At 46.9% G+C, this 19,710-nt stretch overlaps 1 protein-coding gene across 2 annotated transcripts in view; it reads right to left on the bottom strand.

The window, feature by feature from the left end:
* Window positions 1-19,710, bottom strand: part of LOC143767252 (uncharacterized) — a 329,672-nt gene that overhangs the window by 37,711 nt on the left and 272,251 nt on the right. Inside the window, exons 1-4 of one of the 2 annotated variants that reach the window (XM_077255455.1) lie at window positions 14,059-14,095; window positions 8,726-8,918; window positions 1,508-1,687; window positions 1,310-1,433 (exon numbers count right to left, since the gene is read on the bottom strand). In XM_077255455.1, the coding sequence (XP_077111570.1) occupies window positions 1,310-1,433; window positions 1,508-1,687; window positions 8,726-8,803 (382 nt within the window). In that variant the 5' untranslated portion in view covers window positions 8,804-8,918; window positions 14,059-14,095. Of the gene's footprint in view, window positions 1-1,309; window positions 1,434-1,507; window positions 1,688-8,725; window positions 8,919-14,058; window positions 14,096-19,710 lie in introns of those variants that run through there. The other variant, XM_077255454.1, reaches the window with a different exon arrangement.

The following is a 19,710-nucleotide window of genomic DNA, read 5'->3' as shown; positions in this document are numbered from 1 at the left end:
GCTACATGGGTTTTTTTTGCCTTCCTCTGGATCAACATGTTAGGGCATGTTAGGTTAGGCTATGGGTTGAACTAGATGGACTTACAGTCTTACTTCAACCTTAATAACTATGTAACTATGTAACTATATATACAATCTCATGCCTGCTCTTGCCGCTTACACCTAAAGAACATCTCTAGAAACCGCCCTCTTCTCACCAGGGAAACAATGAAAACCCTCACTGTCGCTCTGATCCACTCCCGCCTGGACTACTGTAACGCTCTAGCAGCCAGGGTCATCCATCTGGCTAATTGGTACTTGGATGCGTTCGCTCTTCGCCAGTCCTTACATTGGCTGCCCATTCCTTATAGGATCAAATTTAAAGTACTTGTTCTCACCCACAAAGCTCTCCACAGTGCACCACCCCCCTACATCTCCTCCCTCATTTCTGTCTATCAGCCTAACCGATTGCTGCTGTCTGTAAATGACTTTCGACTAATCTCGGCACTAATCCACACCTCCCACTCCCAACCCCAAGACTTCTCCGGCGCTGCGCCAATCCTCTGGAATGCTCTACCCCCAAAAATTAGGACTATCCACAATTTGCATAGTTTTAGGCACTCCCTCAAAACGCATTTGTTCAGAGCGACCTATCATGTTCACTAATCTAAGTCAATTTATGTGTAAGTGTGCATGTGTAGCCCATTTACCAGCTCCATCTATCTCTCAAGATGACTGGACCATCATTGTATGTATATCATTGTAAATACAGACCTGTCCTTTGTATCTCCCCCACCTCATTGTAGATTGTAAGCTCTCACAAGCAGGGTTGTCTTATTTTGCTTTAATGATTGTATTGTTAACCTTGTTACTTATGACTTGTGTTTTGAAACTGTTAGGCTATGTGCCCATGTTGCAGAATGTTAGCAGAATTTTCCTGAACAAAACCGGACTACTTTCGCAGGAAATCCGCTTGCTTTGTTTTTTCACGTTTTTTTTGCAGATTTTTTCTGCAGCTTCCCACTACTATATTATATAGTGGCAAATCCGGAGATTTTCTGCAAAATTAATGAACATGCTGCGTTTTTTTCTGTAATTTTTTTTTTGCGGATAAAAACGCAGCATGGACATAAAAATTGCAGATTGCATTCTAATAATGGGATGCTTAATGTAAGCTTTTTTTTAGTGTTTTCGAAGTGGAAAACCGACGTAAAAACGCTAAAAATACTGAACGTAGGCACACAGCCTTAAACTGTAAAGCGGTGCGGAATATGTTGGTGCTAATAATAATAATCTTTATTTTTATATATTATTTAGTCCTGTCTATTACCTGGTGATGTGAGGGGCTGGGGAACCTCCATCATGATGTCCTTGTACAGATCTTTGTGTCCTTCTAAATACTCCCACTCCTCCATGGAGAAATAGATGGAGACATCCTGAAACCTTATAGGAACCTGACACATACAATGATATCGTCATCCACCCAATCCCTTCATAGCATTACTGTTTAATGTCCCAGCAGTGTCACCTCTCCAGTCAGCAGCTCAATCATCTTGTAGAGAAGTTCTCGGATCTTCTGGTCATTGATGTCCTCATGTTTCAGGCGGTGAGGTGGAGACCCCGTGATTGAGCTCAGGGGTCTTTCCCATCCCTCAGACACAGGGTCATGACAACGCTCACTAGAGGTCTTCTTCACTATTGTGTAATCCTGGTTATGGAGAGACATATTAATAAATCACACTACAGACATCTCCAGAGTCCTCACCTCTCCAGTTCTGTCCATCTGTTATTCCCATAGATAATAATGATGTTGTGAAAGGAAGCCATGACTTATGTGGAGAACTCTTGCAGGAGGTGCCATTGATGAGGAAAGGCTGCCATCTGCTGGCTAGCCAAAATCAAGTGGTACCAAAGTATGCTGGAAAGTTTGCAGGGTAAGTGACCTTGTGTGCTTGACTGTATCAGGTGACCTACAGGAAAGACTTCCCAAATATATAAAAGCCCTGCGCGCCCATCCAGGAGGATAAAGTGACCAATGACCTACTAACCGCCAAGAGCAAGCGACACTACTCTGTCCTCGTCCTCCTGGACCTGTCTTCAGCCTTCGACACTGTGGACCACTCCCTCCTGTTACAGATTTTCTCATCTCTTGGCATCACAGACTTGGCCCTATAGTGGGTCTCATCATATCTAACAGACTGGACATTCAGTGTCTCCCTCTCCCACACCACCTCCTCATCTCGCTCCCTGTCTGTCGGTGTTCCCGATGGCTCAGTTCTAGGACCCCTACTCTTCTCCATCTACACCTTCGGCCTGGGACAGCCCATAGAATCCCATGGTTTACAATATCATCTCTTCGCTGATGACACGCAGATCTACCTATCTGGACCCAACCTCACTTCCTTACTGACCAAAATTTCACAATGTCTGTCTGCTATTTCATCCTTCTTTTCTGCTCGTTTTCTAAAACTGAACATGGACAAAACAGAATTCATCATCTTTCCCTCACCTCTACTCCTCCACCCGACCTATCCATCAATGTCAATGGCTGCTCACTTTCCCCAGCCCCACAAGCTCGGTGCCTCAGGGTGATCCTTGACTCTACCCTCCCTTTCAAGCCACACAGCCAAGCCCTTGCCTCCTCTTGCCGATTCCAACTCAAAAACATTTCCCGGATCCGTGCATTCCTTGTCCATGAAACCACAAAAACACTAGTCCATGCCCTTATTATCTCCCGCCTCGACTACTGCCACCTCCTACTCTCTGACCTCCCCTCTAGCACTCTGGCACTACTCTAATCCATCCTAAACTCTGTTGCCTGACTAATCCACCTGTCTCCCCATTACTCCCCTGCCTCTCCTCTCTGCCAGGCCCTTCACTGGCTTCCTATTGCCCAGAGGCTACAGTTGAAAACACTAACAAATGACATACAAAGCCATTCACAAACTGACTCCTCCATACATCTGTGACATGGTCTCCCGGTACCTACCTACACGCAACCTTCGATCGGGGGCTATGGTCAGTAACCTTCCGAAGTTCACAGGGAGCAGCGTGTTGCTGTGGGACTGGGCAGAGATGCTGAAAAGTATGCTACGCATGGATTCCCTGACCTCTTCCATTCAGGCCAAGTTAACCATCCTGACCCTTGATGGGGAGGCCTGGCAGACGGTTATGTACCGCCCACCTAGGGACACTGGAAAATATAAAAATCTTGGAGGATATGCATGGTGACACCACGGACTTAAGGCACCTTCGCATGTGGTTGTTCCAGCGGGTCCAAGGGGAAAGTGAGACCATAGCTCAGTGTCTTAATGCATTGCAGGAACTGATGGCTCATATCACCAAGAAGACACAAGACAGGCACCTAGGACTGGGTCTCTTGGACGAAGTGATGCGGGACCAACTCGTTGCTGGACCAAAGGACTCCTCTCTGAAGCAGATATTAAAGGAGAGCCCATGTCTGAATCCCGGTCTGGGTTTCCTTGACTTGGGGGTTCAAAGTTACAGTCTCGGAGAGAGAGACCCCTGTTCTCATCGCCGCTGTCCGGAGTCATGAAAAAGTGGTCACCCCTGAGTCAACACGTACTAAGCCCGACTGGGTGCGGGAGATACATCAAGAGATGTGTGACATTCGATGTGAGCTCGCAGCATCAAGGGGACCCTTGCTGCCATTCCTCCAGCTGATCACCCGAACTCATGTGAGAGGAGGTCAGAGCGGGAAAGTGGCTCCTTATGGATCACAACATGTCACGTACGTAGCCCATCAGCGGAACGCGAGTGAGAGTGTTGGACCTGAGGTGGAAGGGGGCACATTTCAAAAGACTGTCTGAATTGAGAAAGGTGGAGACGGGGGCGCCAGCTAACTAATGCGCCCCACGGTCGTGGAGCATACCATGGGGTTTCGAGCTCAGAGAGTGGAAGAGAGAATTCTGAGGATATTTTCTCCAAGAGGCAAATTACCTGGGCTGAATTCAATGGGCAAAGCATTCACTGCTTGATTGACAAGGGGTCTCAGGTGACCAGAATGCCTGAGCCATATTTCCAGAGTCATTTTCGCAAAGTTGCTTGCTTCAGAACAGAACACACCATCCGACTGGTGGCGGCTAATCAACTGCCTATCCCGGTAGCAGGAGTAGTGTGGGTGTTTGTTCAGATGTGCGGGAAGGATCTGGGCCGAAAAGGAATAGTGTTGACAAAGGGGTCAAGAGGCAGAGGACCCATTGTAACTCTGGGCATGAATGTGCAAAAAGAGGTGGGACAATTCTTAGCTGAGGGCCCTGATAAAAACAGATGAACCCGTTCCACCCATGACCCGGCAAGTAAAAAAGGTGTTCTAGCAACTAGTGTGAGTCAGCGCAATTCAGAAGTTACCCACTGCCTCCCAGTATCTTGGCAAAGTATTGATATCGCCCGAAGCCACAGTGACACTGCCAGTGGGACAGACTATACTCACTATGCCAGTACTGGCCCATGTATCGTTAGAGAGTGTGGACATCCATATTGAGCCTATTGATGGAGAAGAAGCGATCTCCGGATTATTGGCTGCACGCACCCTGGCCACCGTGCGACAGAGACAAATACCTGTGCGCTGTAAAAACGTAAGTGGAGCAATTCTACAGTTGATGCCCCTACAAGAAGTGGCTCGAGTTTATATAATGGCGGAAGATCTCCCCAGACCTGATGCTATAGGACTGACACCTGTGGGAAGAGACCCATGGACCAGAGCGGTGTCGCTTGATAGTCAGGAAAGCCAAAGCGAACCATTGGCTGGACTTCACCTCTTGGAACAGATGGAGGACAACCTCACTGAGTTTTCCTCGAGGTAAGTTTGGCAGGTTGAACAGTTATTACAGCGATATCGAGAGATGTTTGCCCAGCATGAAGATAACTTTGGGTGCACCCATGCTTTTTCTCATGAGATCCCTACAGGAGCAACTGCTCCCATTTGAGAGAGGTATCAGCAGGTCCCACCTCAGATGCACCAGGAGGTGAAAGAACTGTTGGCCCACATACTGCGCAATGGCGTGATCTGCAAGAGCCAGAGTCCCTGGGCAGCCCCCCATCATGTTCGGAAAAAAGTTAGTATCCTGCGTCAGTTTCTCCATGGACTACAGGAGGCTGAACGTGTGTACTGTACGGGACTCCTATCCCTTCTCCAGAACTGAGGAGTCCCTATCTACGTTAGGAAAAGCCAAATATTTTTCCTCACTTGATTTAGCCAGCAGCTACTGGCAAGTCCTGGTAGCTGAGAAGGACTGCCAAAAAACAGCCTTTGTCCTCCCTACGGGCGTGTTTGAGTTCAACCGGATGCCTTTCAGACTGACGAATGCACCAGGAACCTTTCAGCGGAAAGATGCTTGGCAGACCTGAACTTTGAAGCCACTTTGATCTATCTGGATGACATAATCATCTACTCCGCCACGTTTGAAGAATATCTTCACCAGCTGGAGCAAGTGCTGGAGTGGCTTCAAAGACAAGGATTAAAAATAAAGCCCCAGAATTGTCACCTATTCAAGTGAAAAACTGAACACCTGAGACACATCCTGCCTAGTGAGGAAGTTTACCCTACCACAAAGAAGGTGGCTGCAGTACTGAAGGAGCCCACGCCTACCGACCTTAGAAAACTGTGAGTGTTCCTAGTGCTGGGCTGGATACTACCCCAGTTTGTTAAGAGACTTCGCAAAGATTGCGGCACCACTCAATGAGTTGTTGCGGGCACAGCTGGGGGAGCCAAACGTCAACCCATTCAAAGGGGCTCATGACAAGAGTTAGCATTTCAGGCATTGAAGATGACATTGACAGGTGCCCCAATCTTGGCCTACCCTGACTTCTTGCAGCCCTTCGCGCTGTACACCAATTGAAGCCTTTAAGGACTAGGGGCACTATTGGCTCAGGTACAATAAGGAAGAGAGTGGGTGATCACGTATGCTAGTAGGTCACAGAGACACAGAGGATCCGGACAATTACAGTTCGCTCAAACTGAAGTTTCTGGTGCTAGTATGGGCCATGACTGAGAAGTTTGCTGAGTATTTGTCGGGGTCAGAAATACACATGTGGATGTACAAGAACCCCCTGGCACATCTAGAAAATACAAAGCTGGGAGCTCTAGAACAGTGGTGGCTCTCAAGGATGTCTAATTATCAGTACAAAATCTCCTATCGGTCCCAGAATACGAATGCAGATGCCTTGTCCCGAATCACCCAAGCCGGACCAAAGACAGATTTAGATGAAGAGCTTGAGAGTGAAGAGATCCCGGATTTTAAGCAGTTCGCTGCGGCTGTAGTAACCACTCAGGAGTCTAGAGAAGAGCCCAGACTCACCCAAATTCTTGGCCGCTCAAGGGACGAGTGGATACACCTGCAATAGTCCGATCTGGAGCTGGCAAGGCTGAGGAAGTGGGTTGCCCTGGTGCAAAGGCCTGATCAGGAAGCTAGGGCTCCTTTGACTCCAAGTATCCTGCAGATCTTCGGCCAGTAGGAAAAGCTCTTCCTGAAAGATAGCCTGCTGTGCCGAAAGATTCAACTCCCTTGAGAATTCGATGTTACCTGGAAAGTAGTGGCTCCAGAAGCGCTGATAATGCAGCTGGCTAAAGAAGCTCATGAGAGGGGTGCCCACTTCGGTGTAGAGAAGACCATCCGGTGGTTGCAACGACTGGTATACTGGCCTTAATTGTGGCAGGAGGTCAAAGAAGTTTCCCAAATATGTAATCGGTGTGAGCTGAACAAACCTCGGAACAGAGGGCTCCTATTTAGGATATCCGAACCTATGCGCCTTTGGAAGTCCTGATGGTCGGAACTTCATACAATAGCTACGGACATTGGTTGGTTACGACTGATCACTTCACCAAGTTCGCAGTGGTGACTCCGACCCTGGATCAGACAGCCGAAGCTGCAGCCAGAGCCATCTGTCAGGGCTTAATTTGCATACATGGATGCCCGAAGCAAATTCCCTCCGACCAAGGGGCCTGCTTCCAGGGGCAAATGATGGATGAACTGTATTGTATCTAAGGAATTAACAAATCGAGAAACTGGTTGGGCAGAAGTTTCGGGAAGTGGAACATTCAAGTCAATCTCCAGTGTCAGGAAGACAACTTCAGCCAGGGGACTGTGCGATGGTGCAGGCCAAATGACCCGTGAACAAGCTGGATCATCACGGGGAGGCGGTACCGTGCTGAGTGGTTGTGAGGAAAATTCACCCGAATAACTCAGTCTACAAGGTTTTTCCTGAGGGAGATGACGCCGTGGCACCTCGGGTGTTGCACAGAAATATGCTGTGACCCTGCTCTCCTGCAGCAGAAGGTCATAATGAGGCAGGGCCCACAACAGAATTAGCTGAGGTCATGCTAAGCAGAGTCTTAGAGGAAGAGGGAGAAAGGCTTGCAGGGCCAATGAGTACTCCGGAGATGCCGTTGCCGCTCTCAAGTGTTAGGGAAAACTAACTTGGAGTCAATTTGCCAGCTCCAGTGGCTGAGTATCCAAGTATTCCAGACATGCCTCTATAGGAAGAGCTCAGCTGGACTGAGCTGGCCAATGCTGGAATTACCCGTAATTGTCTGGTCCCACATACAGCAGAAGACCAAGAAATGCATTCAGCTGTTGGCCGAACCCGGCATACCTGTGGCGAAATTTCAACTTCAAAAAAATTCCACTCGCCTGAGGACCAGTGAGCAAAAAGGGGGCAGGAATGTAACAGGAAGCCATGACGTATCTGGAGGATTTTTGTAGCAGGTGCCATTGATGAGATGTTGCCATCTGCTGGCCAGCTGAAATCAAGTGGAAACAAAGTAAGCTTGAAGGTTTGCAAGGGGAGTGACCTCATGTGCTGGGCTGAATCAGGTGACCCACAGGAAAGACTTCCCTGCTATAAAAGCTTTGTGCACCCATCCATGAGATTTGGTGACAGTGAAGGGAGAGCCCCACGTGCTCCAGAGACATCGCTGAGACCAGAGTTGCAGGACTTAGCGGGGAGTCTACGCCATCAAGGTGTTGTTCACCGTCTGGCAAGGTCCAGATTCCCCAGAAGATATCCCCAAAAACAGCGTACACTGGTCAGACCCAGAAGCTGCATCCTGCGCTGGTTAAGTCTCCAAGGCCCAACTACGCCTGTCAAGAACTAATGCCCAGCCCTTTCCACCTTGAGCCTGAGAGACATCTGCCAATGGTAAAGCCGAAAAGACCCGTAAGGAGACTGCAACAGGAGAGGCACGCCTGCGATTGCGAAGGAAACGTGCAAGAGAGCAAGACCATCACTTCCAGCTATCATCAACGGTATCGGGGTCAGCTGGGACTAGGAGTACAGGTTGGGGGAGAGCCGGTTGGTACATTTGAGGCTCAATGGGCTTTAATAGACTACATAAGGAAGAGACTTGCGGCCTAGCAGGAATACCTGCCAGAGCTTTGAGTGAGAACTCACGTGTAGTGATGAGCAAGTGAACTCGTTGCTCGGGTTTTCCCGAGCACGTTCGGTTGACCTCCGAGTATTTATGACTGCTCGGAGATTTCATTTTCATCACGGCAGCTGAATGATTTACAGCTAGTACATTCGCTCGTCACTAATCACGTGGTGACTCCCAAGACTGGGCGCACCACCTTTGTGAAAAGGACACTAACGTTAACTAGTGAAAGACTTGCTTGTTTATTCTAAAAGTTTTATATTTCCTCTTCGGTAAAAATTGCATAGCTACTAACACTAATTGTTTAAAAGTTACTGCATTACAATGTAATTTGATGTCATCAGAATCTCTCACCTCTCCAGTAAGCCAGAAGAGGATCTCCAGGGTGAAGTGTAATATCCTCTCTGCCATCTTGTCTCTGTCCATATCCATCTTTGATGGGTAATTCAGAAAAATTATTTTATATGGAAGATCTTCACAGAGAGGATCCAATAGGCAATAGATTTTGTAGTAGATGTCAACGTAAAAGATAAAATTTATCAGGAACCTGAATGGAAAGAAGGTGATATTATGTACAATCATACAAAATACTATGGAAAAAAAAACAACAAATTACTGGGTTGGTGCTGCTAGTTGAGAGCAATAACCTAAAATGTAGAATTCAGACTAACACCATTACAGGTGCCTCTTCATGGTCTTCCCTCTATGCAGCGACACCGGTTTCCTCTCCCTCCATGCAGGTACACTGGCATATTGACTGTCCCAGCCAAACGGCGTGGTCCCCAGCGTGTCCCCTTTTTCCTGGCTTGTGTGTGGAGCGCCCCCATGGGGCCGTGGGGTACTCAGTACCGGGTCCTTCGGTTCACAGGGGAATGTCACGGTGGCTGACCCGGTCCGTGGCCCTGGGACGTCCGTGTAAAAGGGAAATGTCTTTAAGGGGAATGTTCGTGACGCCACCTGTGGTATTCATTCAGGGTGACCGACGCTGCTTTAAGGGGTCCACTGGGGTGATGTTATGGCAGCTAGATGGTATACCTTCCCACAGGTGAAGTGTACCCCCAGGGCTTCCCGGTGTGTAGATGGTGAATGATGAATGGCGCAGTGAAAAACGAGGACACAGGGTTGCAGTCTCTTTACCTTTACTGAAGACTTCAGAATCCACAGTCCAGGGCACCAGATCACAAGGCAGGCAGCGTCCGGCCGGTTTGGAGGCAAGTCCAGAGTTCCCTTATCCAGGTGGAAATCAGTAGCCTTCCTTTGCGCTGCGGTGGTGTAGTCCCTTACTGCCTACGGCTTCACATAAGGGTCTCACGGATGCGATGTTTCACTCTCTTTGTCCCCCATATAAGATAGGACAATACCCTTATGACTGGTGACATGATCCTGTTTATAGGGTCTCTTAAATAACCCGGCTCTGTAGGTGTCACCGTGCCTCCTGGGTGTAGGTGCGGACAGGTAACCTGCAATTAGCTGTCCTGCCAGTCTCTGAAATAAGGCGTAGAGGTCCTTACTCCCTCGGTGTTCTGGCTACCGGGATGTTGTGCCTCAGAAGGAGACAGCCTGAGTAGGGCTGGTCCCCTTCTGGTATCCTCTCTTTTGCTATGACTTCCTTCACGCTCGCTACAATGCAATTCTGCCTTCTGAATGTCTCTTTCTGGGACCTGCAGCTCTGAGGGCATGCAAAGCTCCTTTGGACCCTCTGTCAACCTCAGACTACTGTCTGGAACGTTCTAACTTTCCCTACAGACTACCAGTTATCTATATATGTGGGGAGTGACCTAATAAATAGGGTCAGGAGCTCTCCCTGGTGGCCTGGAGTGTGAAATGTGTTGCATGTTTGTGATACCTGGATGCAGTTATCCTTCTTTGCCTTCAAATGTAGCATCACTCTCCCTGAGGGGAAAGCATTACCACTGCGACAACCAGGACCCTGGGGCGCCGCATGCGCGTACCGCACCTCACAGTACTCACTCCCGTGTTCTTAAGGGGGCAGGTTTCGCACATAGTAAAAGCCTTCAGCCAATAGCTGGGAAGCATTTAGTTTAAGAGTACACATGCAAGATGGCTCCTGTTATGACCTGGTGGTTAAGGAGCAACATGGGACGAGCTCTGGAGGAGGTGGTATCTGTACTGATCGCAGTTCCTGAACCTAACACAACACTAGAAGTAGCCGTGGAATGTTCCTGTCACTCCCTAGACATCTCGTCACAGCCGGAGAACTAACTACCCCTAAAGATGGAAACAGGAAAGCTATCTTGCCTCAGAGAAAATCCCCAAAGGAAAGACAGCCCCCCACAAATATTGACTGTGAGTAGAGAGGGAAATGACATACACAGAATGAAACCAGGATTTAGCAAAGGAGGCCACTTCTAACTAGATAGACAGAATAGGAAAGAATACTGTGCGGTTAGTATTAAAAGCTAGAAAAATCCACCACAGAGTTTACAAAAAATCTCCACACCTGACTAACGGTGTGGAGGGCAAATCTGCTTCGCCAGAGCTTCCAGCTTAACTGGATATTCAATACTGACAAGCTGGACTAGAGAAAACATAAAATGAGCTGAACGATTAAGTCCACAGCAAGTGGACAACAAATGAACAAGCAAGGACTTATCTTTGCTGAACTGGACAGACTAAGGAGAGATCTGAATCCAACCAAGAAACATTGACAGCTGGCACTGGCTGAAGATTAGAGCCAGGCTAAATAGCAGAGCAGGAGAGACGATCAGTGGAAGCAGCTGCTAATGCTAAATCCAAGGAGCAGCAGTTCCACTTAAAACCACCGGAGGGAGCCCAAGGGCAGAATTCACAAAAGTGCCATTTACAACCACCGGAGGGAGCCCAAGAACGGAATTCACAACAGGCTCCCAGCCAATAGCTGGGAGGCATCTTGTTGAAAAGGCACCCTCCCCAATAGGGTGATGTTAAGCACTGTAATTAATCATTAGTGAGTGAGGTGGTCTCCTAGTGAAATTGTGAGGTCCCCTGGTACTGATGTGGCCAGTGCCCTAAACCCGTAGTCCCTGGTCATTGTGCGGACAGACCTGTATCTAAAAGTCCTGAACCTTGTCTTTGGTCTTAGTGCGGCCAGTCCCTGGATCAGTATCTGAGACGTGTGTGTCTGAATGTGTGATATCTGAGGCCCCTGTGTATCCGCACTGTAACCGTGCTATAGAGGATCCATAACTTAGTTGTCTAAATGGAGCCCTAGACCTATCCGTGTCTGCGTACCTGACCTCTGGGGTCAGCAGCTGCAGTACCGTGGACTGCCTAGAAGTGGTACCTGGTGGTGAACTGCAGCCAAGCCTGACTCCACCATCAGGAGCTCCAGTGAACACCTGGAAGCCCGCTACGCTCCTCCTATGTATGCCTGGCACAGTGGGCTCACAAATCTCGTGTGCCACCTTCGTGCGTAACAAAGATACCAAGTATCTTTCAAGTTTCAGTTGGAATCACAAAAAAAGTTAAAAATGAATATACACTCACCGGCCACATTATTAGGTACACCTGTCCAACTTCTTGTTAACACTTAATTTCTAATCAGCCAATCACATGGCGGCAACTCAGTGCATTTAGGCATGTAGACATGGTCAAGACAATCTCCTGCAGTTCAAACCGAGCATCAGTATGGGGAAGAAAGGTGATTTGAGTGCCTTTGAACGTGGCATGGTTGTTGGTGCCAGAAGGGCTGGTCTGAGTATTTCAGAAACTGCTGATCTACTGGGATTTTCACGCACAACCATCTCTAGGGTTTACAGAGAATGGTCCGAAAAAGAAAAAAAATCCAGTGAGCGGCAGTTCTGTGGGCGGAAATGCCTTGTTGATGCCAGAGGTCAGAGGAGAATGGGCAGACTGGTTCGAGCTGATAGAAAGGCAACAGTGACTCAAATCGCCACCCGTTACAACCAAGGTAGGCCTAAGAGCATCTCTGAACGCACAGTGCGTCGAACTTTGAGGCAGATGGGCTACAGCAGCAGAAGACCACACCGGGTACCACTCCTTTCAGCTAAGAACAGGAAACTGAGGCTACAATTTGTACAAGCTCATCGAAATTGGACAGTAGAAGATTGGAAAAACGTTGCTTGGTCTGATGAGTCTCGATTTCTGCTGCGACATTCGGATGGTAGAGTCAGAATTTGGCGTAAACAACATGAAAGCATGGATCCATCCTGCCTTGTATGGAGCATCTTTGGGATGTGCAGCCGACAAATCTGCGGCAACTGTGTGATGCCATCATGTCAATATGGACCAAAATCTCTGAGGAATGCTTCCAGCACCTTGTTGAATCTATGCCACGAAGAATTGAGGCAGTTCTGAAGGCAAAAGGGGGTCCAACCCGTTACTAGCATGGTGTACCTAATAAAGTGGCCGGTGAGTGTAGATTAAGGGGTTATTGAATAGTACAATTCAATACACTGCCTATCGGTTTCCAATGGAAATCCAAAAAGAAAGAGGGACAAACTATGTATAGCTGCCACGGCAAAATTCTTCACATGCCCTTAACTGCACCCATAGCCGAAACCATTTACCATTTTTCCTATCCTCACTAGAGGAGATGTCAGAAGGGAGCATGATGGCAGTCAGGGACATTCAGCAGACTGCCTGGGATGACAGGACATAGACCCAAATCTGAGACTGTTCTGCTGTATTCGGGATGGTTGGGACCTATGGATTTATTGTTTGTTCATTCCTTCATAGTTGTAGCCGTCAGAACTTTTTCATTTTTACATAAGGTTCACTATATGAGGTCTTGCTTTTTGAGTGAGACGAGCTGTAAGTTTTGGGTTTTTTTTCAAGGCCATTATGCAAAACACGTCTGTTTGGCTGTGTTTACACATAACCTGCTTCGATTAGACTTTCACGCACTTCTTTTATATGGACGTGGGAAGGATACCCAAGGTAATTTTTTTTTTTTTTTTTACTATTTTGTGTTGTATGACTACCTCAATTAAAGGTATAAATATTCAAAGTTTGAAAATTGTAAAAAAAAAATATACAATTTATAAATAAAAGCAAAACATATAAACCTAAATTTACCACTAACAAAATACAATGTTTCATGAGACAAACAATCTTAAAATCACTGAAATATGTGGAAACATTTCAGTGTTTTTACCACAGACTGTAAATTTACAAGTTAGATTTGAAAATTTTTGCTGGGTCACAAAGTGGAAAAAAAACTGCAATAAATCATTATTCTAACTGTTCTTTGTTATTTTATAGGAAGAACAAAAATCTCTGACTTTTATTTCAGCTCTAGAATGCAGGTACATAGGAATACACTGGTATATAGAAATGTATCTCCATGTACCAATACAAGAAGTGTGTTTGAATCGCCAGGGCCCAGACTTGAAGAAAAGTGAAGAACGAGTACTTGTGTGTGCCTTGTTTATTGTACTTGTCTATATTTGCTCCGTTCACGTTTCATGTTAAGTGCCATGGAATAAATGGCGCTATAAAAATGTGTAATAATAATAATTACAGCACATAGATGTCGGCCTTCCCTCAGAGTCAGAGAAGGAACTAGTGAGCACTAAGCACAGTGAGCTGGCAGGAGAGGAGGCGACTTACAGGCACAGAGTGAAAGTCGGGACATTGCCCTGAACACCATGGACTGCTCCCCCAAATTGGGACTGTCCTGCTAGACGGTTGGAAGCAATGAATAATGGGGAATCTCCAGCACCTACCTCCTCCTGCAGAGCCGCACTCCACATATATGGCTGTTCTGTGCGCACAGGACCTGGGATGAGGTCACAGGAGGGGAGGAGTCAGGGGTCACATGATCAGGGGCCTGAGGACACTGCTGTGCTGGTTTGTCGTGGTCCTGGATGAGGGGAAGTTTCTGTGTGGGGTCAGGGGGGGTTTACAGGGTGGATGTAGCAGAGCCCTGTGTGTACGGGGTGTACGGGGTGTACGGAGTGGAGCCGTGTGTGTACGAGGTGTACGGAGCGGAGCCGCATGTGTACGAGGTGTACGGAGCGGAGCCGTGTGTGTACGAGGTGCACTGAGCGTAGCCGCCTGTGAACGAGGCGTACGGAGCGGAGTCGCTGGTGTATGGAGCGGAACCGTGTGTACGGGGTGTACCGAGCAAAGCCACCTGTGTACGGCGTGTGCGGAGTGGAGCCGTGTGTGTACGAGGTGTACGGAGCGGAGCCGTGTGTACAGGGTGTACCGAGCAAAGCCACCTGTGTACAGGGTGTACGGAGCGGAGCCGCATGTGTACGAGGTGTGCAGAGCAGAGCCGCGTGTGTACGAGGTGTATGGAGCGGAGCCCCGTGTGTACGAGGTGTGCGGAGCAGAGCCGTGTGTGTATGAGGTGCACTGAGCGTAGCCGCCTGTGAACGAGGCGTACGGAGCGGAGTCGCCGGTGTATGGAGTGTAGCCGCCTGTGAACGAGGCGTACGGAGCAGATTCGCCGGTGTATGAGGTGTATGGAGCGGAGCCGTGTGTGTATGGAGCCGTGTGTGTTGAGATATGTTGCCCACATAAATTATATACTATAGAGGAATATACCCGTCTAACTCCACAGTGCAGGAGGACGACAGATAATAAATAATAATAATCTTTATTTATATAGCGCCAACATATTCCGCAGTGCTTTACAGTTTAACAGGTTCAAACACAAGTCAAGTAACAATGATAACAATACAATAATTAAAGCACAATAAGACGACCCTGCTCGTGAGAGCTTACAATCTACAATGAGGTGGGGGAGATACAAAGTACAGGTGTGTATTTACAATGATGTCCAAAATGTAAAGAAAGAGAAGTGGCACTCACCCGATGATGCTGTACAAAAAATGTCCTTTATTCAGAGCATACACTCACAGACATATAATGGAGAGGCGGCTGGTGAGGAGAGGAGTGCAAGGGGAGGCAAGAGGACGACGGCCGTTTCGCGCCTGCGCGCTTCCACGGGTCCAGGTGCGTGAATTAAGAACGTCATATCCTATATAGGAGACTAAACATCTTAATGTGAACAGGTGATATGGTTAAAAACACATTTGGATGCATGCACCAAATTACGCTGATAAGTAAAATGAACAAATTCATTAACATTATACATATAAAGAATACAAAAACTATAGCTTTTAAAGGAAAATAGCCATATCCAATTTGTCATTCAGTCCGATAGCGCCCTGAGCGTTTGTTTCAATGATCCACCTCGCTTCACATTGCAGCAGCATTTTTCCGCGGTCGCCCCCATTTTGAGGAGTTTTTACAATTTCCAGACCCGCAAATCGCAATATATTCGGGTCTGCACAATGGGCTTCACGTATGTGTTTTATGAGGCGAGGACAGCCCTTTCCAGATGAGACCGAATTATAATGTTCTCTGAATCTATGGAACAATGGGCGAATAGTCTTGCCAATATAAAAGAAATGGCATGGACATGTAATTAAATAAACTACATATTGTGATCTACATGTTATCAATTGACGGACTGTATGACAAATGGGGCCGATACGAATGGGATTATCAAGTAATCTAAATTGGCAATAACTACAGTTTCCACATTTGTGGTTACCTGTAGGTTGTAATTTCTTTAGCCAATTAGAATTTTCGTTAGCTGTCAAACGATTTTTTACTAAAAGATCACCCAAATTCTTTGTGCGTTTATAGGCGAAAGTTGGCTGGTTCATTGTCAAAGATGATAGTTCCCTGTCAGATTGTAAAATATGCCAATTTTTTTGTATAGCCGCATACATTACTTTATTCATTGGGCTATGCGTGAACGTAAATACAAACTTATTATTGGCGCTATCAGTATGAGGATATTTAGATTTGTTGCGGCTTTTAAGCAAGTCGTTCTGTTCTAATTTTCTGACCCTATTTTCCGCTCTGGATAATATTTTAGGGGGATAATTTACAATGATGTATTTACAATGGGTCCAGCCATCGTCAGGGGGTGAGGAATAGATGGAAATTGTGAATTGGGCTACACACGCGCCCTTACACATAGAATAATTTTTATTAGGGAATGTGATAGGCCGCTCTGAGGAAATATGTTTTGAGGGAGCGCCTAAAACTATGCAAATTGTGAATGGTCCTAATTTCCTGGGGTAGAACATTCCAGAGGATTGGTGCAGCGCGGGAGAAGTCTTGGAGACGGGAGTGGAAGGTACGGATTAGTGCAGAGGTTAGTCGGAAGTCCTTTGCAGAGCGCAGTGGTTGGCTAGGCCAGGGGTGGGATTCGGCTGGTTCTCCCCGGTTTGATGGAACCGCTTGTTAAAAAAGCAGCCGGTACTCCGAACCTGGGAGATTCAGAGCCGTGATCCGGTACTTTCATAATCCGGCACAGAGCACTGAGAGCAGAGCATCGCGCCACAGCCTAGCTTGCAGCAGGCTGCGACCTCGTCACACTGCTGCTGCTGGCAACACAGAGCGGGGCAGAAGAAGCGGGGACGCGGCGGCCGGCATGAAGAATGGTGAGCAGGGCTCCGCTCTGAGCAGGAGCTGAGTTGCTGAAGATTAATGATCTGACTTTTGCTGTGTATAGGGAATGGGCCATGGTGTTAGTCCACGAGGGCACAGCATTGTGTGTGTGTGTATGCATGAGTGTGTGTGTATGTATGAGTGTGTGTGTGTACGTGAGTGGGTAAGGGCTCATACTCACATGCGAGAAACTTGGACGTGTCTCGCACGTCAATACCCGGCACTGCCGCCAGCACTCGGATCGGAGGGTTCAACTGCATAGAAATACATGCAGCAGAACGCTCTGATCAGAGTGCCGGCGGCAGTGCCAGGTATTGACGTGCGAGACACGTCCGAGTTTCTCGCATGTTAGTATGAGCCCTAAGACTGTGTGTGTATCAGTGTGAGAATGAGAGTGTGTGGGTATGTTCCCACGGTTAGTAAATGCTGCGTATACCCACAGCATCCAGATGTTACAGCATAGTGGATGGGATTTCATGAAATCCCATTTCCACTATGTGTGCAGGGACTCCTCCGGCTCCCCCGCAGAGACACATGCGCCGCGTCTTTACGGACCACAGCATGTCTATTCATCTTGTGGAGACGCTCCATCTGCACAAGATAAATGTCACCTGAACAATGTATTGAATGCGGTGATTCTGCACGGTTCAATGAACACATGAGGAATCACCTGCATTCAAAAACCAGCAGCACTTTGGACGGAGCGGACATGTGCTGCGTCAAAGCGCTGTCAATACTGACCGTAAGAAAAGGAGAGAATATACCATCATGCATTCAGGCAGGGATCATCATAAAAAATATATAACATTTTATTAGACTATATGTAAAAAACACACAAAAATACAAAAACATGCACTATGAGGACAGGGGCTGCGGAACCCCGGCCAACACTCAAAGTTTAGCCCCAATGGGCTTAGTACCAAATATTTAGGCTGTTATTGTTTAGTGGCAATTAAACAGTATAGCTTCATTGCAATGTCATTTAAATAGCAAAAAACATGTTTATACAGTATTATATACATTATCTTTACATGATTTCTAAGTAGAAAAGAAAGCACCAATGAATAATGTCCGACCAATAAAATCCCATCCACTATGCTGTAACATCTGGACACTGCGGATTGGATGCTGCGGCTGCACGCAGCATCCAATCTGCAGCGTTTACTGACCGTGGGAACATACCCTTATAGGTTTGGGAATATTGTGGACTAATGAAGTCTTGTACCCAATAAGTTTTGGATGTTTTGCACCTGACTATGCAGGCTATTGATAGCATAATTTTGGTTTGCTCTCAATGTTGGGTAACATATTTGTATTGGGTACCAATCATTACCTTCTTATTGATCGGACATTATTCATTGGTGCTTTCTTTTCTACTTAGAAATCATGTAAAGATAATGTATATAAGGCGGGGGTCACACTTGTGAGAAACTCGCACCTCAATACCCGGCACTGCCGCTGGCACTTGGGACTGTAGTGTGCGGCTGCATGTATTTCTATGCAGCTGAACGCTCCGATCTCGAGTGCCGGCGGCAGTGCTGGATATTGAGGTGCGAGTTTCTCACAAGTGTGACCCCGGCCTAAGGCTGCTGTCACACTAGCAGTATTTGGTCAGTATTTTACATCAGTATTTATAAGCCAAAACCAGGAGTGGAACAATAAGAGGAAAAGTATAATAGAAACATATGCACCACTTCTGCATTTATCACCCACTCCTGGTTTTGGCTTACAAATACTGATGTAAAATACTGACCAAATACTGCTAGTGTGATGGCAGCCTAATACTGTGTAATCGTGGTTTTTGCTATTTAAATGGCATTATTTGGTACTAAGCCCATTAAGGCTAAACTTTTCGGGTGTTGGCCGGTGTTCCGCAGCCGCTGTCCTCACAGGGCATATTTTTAAATTTTTGTGCCTTTTTTTTAAATGTTTTTAATATTTTTGTGTGGTATACATATAGTCTAATAAAATTTTATATATTTTTTTATGGTGATCCCTGCCTGAATCCATGACAGTCTATTCTCTCCTTTTCTCATTGATCTTCAGTGACATGCAGCGGGTTGAATCCACTTACTAATTTGTTGATGGTGCCCTCCTATCTTGGGTTCTCTACTAATACTGACCATGGGAACATACCCTATGTATTCAGACGGGCAGTGTGGAGGGAGGACATTATAGCGACTAGGGAGAGTATGTGGGGGACATTACGGAGATGAACATTATGGAGAGGAACATTATGGAGAGGGACGGTGTAGGCAGGATATTATGGCGAGGGGTGGTGTAGGTGGTATATTATGGAGAGAGGCAGTGTAGGGGTATATTATTGGGAGGTGTGGTGTAGGAGGTATATTATGGGGAGGGGCAGTGTATGGGGTATACTATGTGGAGGTGTGGTGTATGGGGAATATTATGGAGAAGGGTGGTGTGGGAGGGATATTGTGGAGAGAGACAGGTGGGATTTTTTTGTGCAGGAAGCACATTGACTGGCAATTATTTAGTCAGGGGCACAGAATGGTAGATATTTATATTTTTTTGGCAGTATAATGATACTCTTTATTTTTAAGGGCACCCTGTGAACAAATGCTGCTGAAGTTGGAAAAGAGGGAAGTTTGCAGGCAATAGCTATGGGCATGAAATCTCATCATGGCGCCTGTACTACATGAAGACAAAAGGGACAGAATGACTCAAATCAAGTATGATGTCTTCTCTAAGGTACCAGGATGTAAATGTTTGTAATACTGACTCCATCTCATAAGTAGTGAGGTCGCTGTTTGGTCCACAGTCTGATGATGAAGGTAGCAACAACTCCCAGTATCTCCTTACCATAGTTAAGGACATACTGGGAGGTACATGTTCATGTCATACAAGTGTATCATGGGGCTGATCTAACACTGAAATTGATC

Source organism: Ranitomeya variabilis, chromosome 4, assembly GCF_051348905.1.
Source record: "Ranitomeya variabilis isolate aRanVar5 chromosome 4, aRanVar5.hap1, whole genome shotgun sequence".
In the NCBI taxonomy this organism is placed as follows: Eukaryota; Metazoa; Chordata; class Amphibia; order Anura; family Dendrobatidae; genus Ranitomeya; species Ranitomeya variabilis.
The sequence above is the reverse complement of the archived record's forward strand: the minus strand, read 5'-3'. Positions and strand labels throughout refer to the sequence as shown.